Source organism: Ostrea edulis, chromosome 5, assembly GCF_947568905.1.
Source record: "Ostrea edulis chromosome 5, xbOstEdul1.1, whole genome shotgun sequence".
NCBI lineage: Eukaryota > Metazoa > Mollusca > Bivalvia > Ostreida > Ostreidae > Ostrea > Ostrea edulis.
The window spans coordinates 70,201,804-70,210,312 of record NC_079168.1 but is presented as its reverse complement, the minus strand read 5'-3'; the positions used below and the strand labels follow the sequence as shown (position 1 = coordinate 70,210,312).

Here is an 8,509-nt window from a genome sequence, read left to right as displayed (position 1 = left end):
GTCCAGCCAAAGATTTTCTCCTCTCCTATATAAACTACATGACCACAGGCAATCAAACACATCTGACCGCCACTTTCCTCCCTCCTTACATGCCTCCACACTCTGAAGACATCAACCCATGATCTTTATCCTCTGGCAGACATTTTCACCTGTCAGTTCCAGGAGCTGGTCTATGGCACCAAATGTAATAGGAAGGCACAAAATGCAACTTTGGAATCTGCTCTCCCATGTTAGCATGCTCTGATATAAAATTGTCTTGTGACAAACAATACTATTCTGTCTATATAATTATATGTAGACATGGGTATATGGTCTAATTACTATACCATTTCAACCAGCTGGCTGTATGGACATTGTGATGAGGATGTGGCTCAGGTAAGTGTTGTGACCCCGTCTCTTGTTCTAAATCAAATAAACACTACATATAATACATTTTTTATTGCATTATTTCATGCTGACATTGACATCCGAGTTTTGGAAATGTCATCTTTAATTTGTTACATGATGAACACTAACATTTTCACAGACACACTGATCATATAAGACAAACTTGAAACAGGCAGTGTTTATAGCCCATATATCACATGATCATGATAAGCCAATCACAAAGAGACATTTCTGTAAAGTTTGCTCGAGTCATTTGAGAATGTGTCAGCTTATCTACAGTATCCATCACTATTTACCTATAATAATAATAAACAACAAAATGGCAGTTTGTATAACTATAAAATAAAAAACTAAATATGTTTTCATTATTTCACTTTGCTACATTGGTTGTTATTAAGCACACAAATATCATTTGAAAGTTTATAAAAATATGTAAAAAATACAAATTTTTTTTTTACAAATCAAAGCTAAAAATGGATAGGGAGAATTTGCTAAAATTGCATATCTTATTGTGTGCAATATACCTAAATTTTGATGAAGAATTTTCCATTTATGGGAATGTGTACAAATATATAATTTGAAATACATTTGCTCCCCACAGTTTTTGTTTCAATCAATGATACTGCACCTTCCATCTGTTTAAATACAGGACAAGTTACAAACAAAATGTGCAGATCTCACCATTCTGGACCACTTATACATGTGAAAAAAAAAAGCAAGTGCATAAACATTCATTTAAGAAGTAAATTTCATTTATAAAAATACACATGAACCGCAACGTTTTCCTCTGACGTACTGCATGAAGCATGTTAGCATTTCACGAAAAGTATGCTGGTGTGAAGCACCACTGTTCATACTCTCGTGTATTTTCAAAGTAAAATTTGTTTTTCATATTTACATTCTAATTTCACTTCTATCTAAATATTCCCAGCCATCAAAATAGTCGCACTATATTCATCGACATTCCTACGCACATTGTTCACATTCGTGAGGAAATGGTTATCATTTCAATTGGCAAAGATATGGAAGATAAAAATGTAAATATTTAAAAATGACCATATAGAACTCCTTGTGTACATGGAGGACTATGAATAATAAGTGTACTTGGGTGTTTGGTTACAGTCCAGAAATGTGAAAAGCCATATATGTGTCTGCTCTAAGTGCGTATATGTACATAATTCAGAAATGCACAATCATGAGGTAGCTTACAAATAGAATTTTTGTACACAATAGGGCTTCATTGTACAAGATAATCAAACAACCAGGTTACAATGTCTACATGTGTGAAGTTTCTAATACATACAATCACCAACACTGTGGCAGGAATAACATGACAAAATGCACTACATCAAATGATTAAGATACATGTTTACACTTGCATATACATTTACTGTACAAACGACTTACAATTATCTAAAGGAAACTACATTCACAACTTTAAGTGGAGGTTGTTTCCCTTTTATATGGGAAAGACAATGCCCTTCAATACAAAAACGATACATGAACAATACATATCAAATTGTAAAATTTCCCTGTATGCAATATAGTCAGCGTACAAAAAAAGAAAGAAAAAAACCCACCCTTATAACATGTGAACACTGAATGATGGTAGAAAATTGATTCATTTTGAATCGAGAGACTAAAATTTCTAAGACAAAGATCTTGTAAAACTCATATTCTTTGAAAGTATTTGTAAATTTGAAAACTACGGTAATAATAAATCCCAAACAAGAGGTACTGTGAGCAATGCTCACTAAGAATACCCCCCGCTTACCCCATAGGGTGTTGTTAATAGGTATAAATTACCTCTTTCCTGAGTGTAAAAATATGGTATGCCTTTGTAGAAGAAAATGGAAGATATAGTCCAAACACAAATCCATGGCATAAACCTATAATTTTGACCTTGAGATCAAAGGTCAAGGTCATAAAGAGGTCATGAATGTACATGACACATAGTCTCATGGTGATACACCCATGTCTTATGGTATGACTATGTCAAAACCCTAAAACAATTTTGACCTTGAGGTCAAAGTTCAAGGTCATATAGAGGTCATAAAGGTACCTGAAACATCGTCTCATGGTGATACACTCATGTGTCAAATATGGTATGCCTATGTCAAAGAACAAAGAAGTCATGGCCCTGACACGAATCCATTGTAAAAACCTTTAATTTTGACCTTGATGTCAAGGTCATATGGAGGTCATGAAAGTACATGACACATCGTCTCATGGTGATACACTCATGTGTCAAATATGGTATGCCTATGTCAAAGAACAAAGAAGTTATTGCCCGGACACTAATCCATTGTAAAAAAAAAAACCTTTAATTTTGACCTTGGGGTCAAGGATCAAGGTCATATAGAGGTCATGAAGGTACTCGACACATCGTCTCAAGGTGATCCACCTGTGTGCCAAATATGGTATGCCTAAGTCAAAGAACAAAGAAGTTACGGCCTGGACACAAATCTGCACAGACGGACAGACGGACGGACAGACAGACAGAGTGATTCCTATATACCCCCCCCTGAACTTCGTTCGGGGGGTATAATGACATATAGTAAAACATTTTTAATAACAAACATGATGAAAACAATTGCCTGATCATAAAAATATTCATTCCCAAAGTAAACTACAACGATAAAAAGGTGGATTTCAGGTTCAACGATGTCAATCTCCTATAACGTGGGACTGATCATTTAAGCTCAGAAGTGGCCTGATTTTGTTCCCATCCAATGAGTATCAATATTTGGAATGAATCTTTGATCATAACATAACGAACAACTCCCTGCATTAAAAAATAAAGGCAGTGTTCTCAGAGTAAAGTCGCATACACTAAAGTCCAATCTACAGTCAAACTTTCTCATCAATAGAGTCCGGGGACTAAGGAAGGGGGGGGGGGGGGGGGGGGGGGCTACTTAGAAGCCAACTTAAATTACTGAAATCTACATATGGACAAGGATTTTATGTTCAAGACTGTAATTGTAAATTAGGAACACTCATCTGTTTTTTTTACTAATACCAAAGTTGGCTGTATTTTCATGCAATTCTTTCAACTACTATAAGACTGAAGTCTTACCTACTGATAAACTACCGAATTTCCACCCCTACACAAATACTGTAATGCTTGATCAAACACTTCAGCCATACACGTATTCTATGACCTGTATCATGACACACCACATAAAATGTCTTTTTCTCTGCTGTTATAAATCGCATACATTTCTTCCAGGTCTTTGTCAGCTGGTATTATCTGTAATTATCAAAAAACAAAACAAAGTCATCATCAAGGGAATCTCACAGCATGGTGAGACTCACCGAAAACTTGGTATATATGAAAAATTAGATGCATACAAAGCAGAACTCTCATCCCAATCTTTATGTCCTTAAAGTACTACATTCTCAACTACATTGAAACATCGAGACACACCTAATCAAATAAAAAATCTTTGTACTATTCAATTTTGAGATAAGATGCTAATCAATCTATAAATGCATTCAACATAACATCTGTATCGATTGGTAGTATGATATCACTTGTAATAATTTAAAGGAAGACTTAAATGCTATTCTGAATCAGAGTCCAATATAGAACTTTCGGGATGTGCCGAAATGACCAGTTAGAATTGACATTTATTCACCATGGTCACGTGATAGTAACAAATTGTAGGGAAAAGTTGACATCCATACAAATGGTGTTTCACTAGCAGACGGTCTGTAAAAAGTTATGTGCAGTGCTATGACAACGATCCAAGTCACTATTGGTGCTTAGAACCTGGGTGTAAATTGGATGGAAGGAAAAAGGTGCATTTAGATGAGTAGCCTTGGATGCAAGGCAGTGAAGTTTTACCGATATCCTGAAGACATCCCCTAGATTTAATTCCCTCGCCAACTCACATATAAATTTAATCAAATGCATTTTCCTATAAATGGTTGTAGGGATACTTTTCTTTGAAAGATAGCATCTTAATGCAGGAATTTGATAGCAATTGAAGTATTCCATGCTTGTTTACTTAGTTGTTACTGTAATCCAGAAGTGACATGCCCTACAAATTATGTTCAACGCGCAATAAAAGTCAGAGTGGATCCGTATCTCGAAAGCCCCGTATTGAAGCATAAGGAAAGCAGTATCAGAACCAAGTATACCACAGTATGCGTCACATGAGCAAGTTAAATAAGTTAAATTGGTATTCTACTAAAATAAATATTGACCTAATTGCTGTCCTTCACTAGAGTTAATGAAACACAATATGTAGGTCAGATGCAGCATTTTGACAAAGAGTTGATAGAAGCATGGTGAAAACATACTTAAATACTGTCCTTAACCTGAGTCATTGAAGCATGAAATGCAGCATCCAGACTACCATGAGTTAGGAGAAGAAAGGTGAGGAAATGCTTCAATGCTGTCTTTAACCAGAGTCATTGAAGCATAAAATGTAGGTCAGATAAAGCATGCATGCAGACCATGCATTGAAATAGGAATCCTAAGGTGTGTCATGTCAACAAGTTTGGATTGAATTCCACTTGAGATAAGGTGAAAAGACACCCAGAGATAGATGTAGATGGTGATATATCTGCTTAGGTCTCCAGTTCCGTTTCAACTAGATTTCAACTCTGATTTCTACATACCAAAACTTTAGACGGTAGTGAGAACTTCGTTTTTTTCACCATCCACTCCTCGTGTAAATCATGTAATTGCTGCAGATACTCCTATAAAAGAATCACTGAATATTTAGTCTTCCTTTAGATCTGTGTTTATTACAACATGTCTTCTCATTCAATACATGATATTTCCTGCCTATTTTGGCTTGTTTTGTTTGTACAACTTTATTTGATATATCTATTCAATCCAGGACCAGGTTTTGATTCTGCTTGTTCACATTTTTTCTAGTGCTCAATGTTAGTGGATGATAATAGCAGAAGGCAATAACTAGACCAATACCAGCGTGATGTTTTGTTCCTCACTCCGATTTCTCGCCTTTATTCTGTTGTACACAGTCTCTGGTTTGGTTTGTAAATAAACTGAAAAATTCAAAGGCACAATAAATAACAAATTAATCTGGGGAATTATTATCAAAATAAATGAAATTGCACTTAAACTCTTAACACGTTTTGCTTTTAATTTGGGGTAAGTCAGTGCTTGCAATTATACTTATTCCATTTGATTACCATTGTTCTATTCTGGGTTACTATCCTTACATCAGATCACAGGCACCTGAAATTTCTGTCAATAAGTCGCTCAATAAAGCCAAAGATTGAAAACTCCTACCCCCTCTATATATAAATACAGGCTTGTGTATTTATATATAGAGGGGGTAGGATTTTTCGATCTTTGGCTTTATTGAGCGACTTATTGACAGAAATTCAGGTGCCTCTGATCAGATGATACAGCAACTTTCAGCGAGATATAAGATTTATTGCATTTCATTAACATATTTAATCAAACTAACCTTCAAATGCAAGGAACAAGATATTTCTCAATTTTAAGTATTGATTGCATGTTGCTCAAAATAGTTATGCATAATAAAGTTTCAGAGTTAATTCTGTGAGTAAAGAATCCAAAACATATCTGTTTGATTAATTAGCAAGCCAAAAACTGTTACTACATGAGAATCTAATGATTTTGAAAGAGTAATTAAAAGATTAAAGGATTATAAAGATTTGAAAAAGGATCCCACCTAAAAGATCTACATTGCAGTGGTTGTTTTTGATAATCCAGTTATACCACTCCGTAAGCACAATATACTCCAGGCCTGGCATCACACCACTGAAAAATCAATTCAAATATCAAACCTTTAATTCTAATTCTGGAACAATAAATATTCATGTTGACCTCTTCAGACAAAAGCAAGTGATACATCATGTATGTACACAAATGTCATTAGCCTTGTTAATTTCTACAAATTATGTTCACTTCTCAAACAATGTCTCCATTATTTACTTGTATTTCTCGTCTCCATTATTTACTAGTATTTCTCGTCTCCATTATTTACTTGTATTTCTCGTCTCCATTATTTACTTGTATTTCTCGTCTCCATTATTTACTAGTATTTCTCGTCTCCATTATTTACTTGTATTTCTCGTCTCCATTTTTACTTGTATTTCTTGTCTCCATTATTTACTTGTATTTCTCGTCTCCATTATTTACTTGTATTTCTCGTCTCCATTTTTACTTGTATTTCTCGTCTCCATTATTTACTTGTATTTCTCGTCTCCATTATTTACTTATATTTCTCATCTCCATTATTTACTTGTATTTCTTGTCTCCATTATTTACTTGTATTTCTCGTCTCCATTATTTACTTATATTTCTCATCTCCATTATTTACTTGTATTTCTTGTCTCCATTATTCACTTATATTTCTTGTATCCATTATTTACTTGTATTTCTCGTCTCCATTATATTTACTTGTATTTCTCATCTCCATTATTTACTTATATTTCTTAATTGTCTTAATTTTTGACTTGTATTTCTTGTCTCCATTATTGACTTGTATTTTCGTCTCCATTATTGACTTGTATTTCTCGTCTCCATTATTGACTTGTATTTCTCGTCTCTATTATTTACTTATATTTCTCGTCTCCATTATTTACTTGTATTTCTTAATTGTCTCCATTATTGACTTGTATTTCTTGTCTCCATTATTTACTTGTATTTCTCGTCTCCATTACTGACTTATATTTCTCGTCTCTATTATTTACTTATATTTCTCGTCTCCACTATTTACTTGTATTTCTCATCTCCATTATTTACTTATATTTCTTAATTGTCTCCATTATTTACTAGTATTTCTAGTCTCCATTATTGACTCGTATTTCTTGTCTCCATTATTGACTTATATTTCTCGTCTCCAGTATTTACTTGTATTTCTTGTCTCCATTATTTACTTGTATTTCTCGTCTCCAGTATTTACTTGTATTTCTCACCTAATATAAAGATTTTCCACAAAACAATTCTTGGCACTGTATATTGAGCGTTCCATCAATTTTACTGGCTTGTCCTGTTCAAAACAAAATGACTGAAACTATCACATCATTCAGGAAATGTGTTCACCATCATTGTTTTCTTTTTTTCAATATTTGCTTTGTCACATTTGTTTCACCATGTCTCCAAAACACTGATGAAACATTATGTGGCCACTCCAAATGAGAAATCACATTGACCTCTCTCTCTCTCTCTCTCTCTCTCTCTCTCTCCTTTTGAATTAAACAAAACAATAATTTAACCGTCTTTTTCTGGTGTTGCTCAAGCATGGTGAGTTGTACATAGGTCTGCAATGTAAGTCCCCACCGACTAGGATCTTCATACAAATGAGCCTGTAGATAAAACATTCATTACCAGTAAAACTCTGAAGCATATCCCTTACACTCTACACAATCAGGCACATACAGCTACACTACATCGTATTAACTATACCTACACCATCAGGCACATAGACTAACAATAACCTACTACATCATATTAACTATACCTCTACACCATCAGGCACATAGACTACCAATAACCTAATACATCGTATTAACTATACCTCTACTGATTTTTCTCTATATTAAAGTATTATCATAAAACTGTCTATTTCCCTGAAAATGACACCCTCCACCCCCATCTAAGGACAACTTCCTGCAAAGTCAGTGCTACTCCCTGGAACTACTCATCCATTAATATTTCGTTAATCAAAATACCCAGTAGCAGGGGCATTCACGGCTCATGAGATCTGTAACATAGTGTTATTAGCAGATGCCATCATCTGTAATGAAGGCAAAATGGAGTTTTGGTATCTTCTCACCAAACAAGATCTACAGTCGAATATAGACAATGAATCATGTTCTTTACGTTAAAGCAGTGATTAAGAAAAATCTACTTGGATTAGTGAACAAAATTCAAGAAGTGCGAAGGATTTTGCCGGTGTTAAAATAATGTCTGATGAATAAATCTCTTTTGATTGTTTTGATATGATAAGAGTAGCTCTGGAAATAACAAATGTATGGTCCCCCTAGTAATTAAAAGATTAGATGGTACTAATAAGTTTAATAAGCATACCAAAGCATTATAACCATTGACATCTCTCCACTTCTTCACAGGCTCTTCAAATGTCTACAAAGTAGGGAAAAAACACATCATTTC

General features: G+C 34.3%; 1 protein-coding gene across 1 annotated transcript in view; it reads right to left on the bottom strand.

The window, feature by feature from the left end:
• Window positions 1-423: 423 nt before the first annotated feature.
• Window positions 424-8,509, bottom strand: part of LOC125649975 (thymidine kinase 2, mitochondrial-like) — a 9,357-nt gene continuing 1,271 nt past the window's right edge. Inside the window, exons 2-8 of the mRNA XM_056166151.1 lie at window positions 8,426-8,479; window positions 7,612-7,701; window positions 7,312-7,385; window positions 6,063-6,151; window positions 5,327-5,406; window positions 5,014-5,094; window positions 424-3,637 (exon numbers count right to left, since the gene is read on the bottom strand). Of these exons, the coding sequence (XP_056022126.1) occupies window positions 3,554-3,637; window positions 5,014-5,094; window positions 5,327-5,406; window positions 6,063-6,151; window positions 7,312-7,385; window positions 7,612-7,701; window positions 8,426-8,479 (552 nt within the window). The 3' untranslated portion in view covers window positions 424-3,553. The remainder of the gene's footprint in view (window positions 3,638-5,013; window positions 5,095-5,326; window positions 5,407-6,062; window positions 6,152-7,311; window positions 7,386-7,611; window positions 7,702-8,425; window positions 8,480-8,509) is intronic.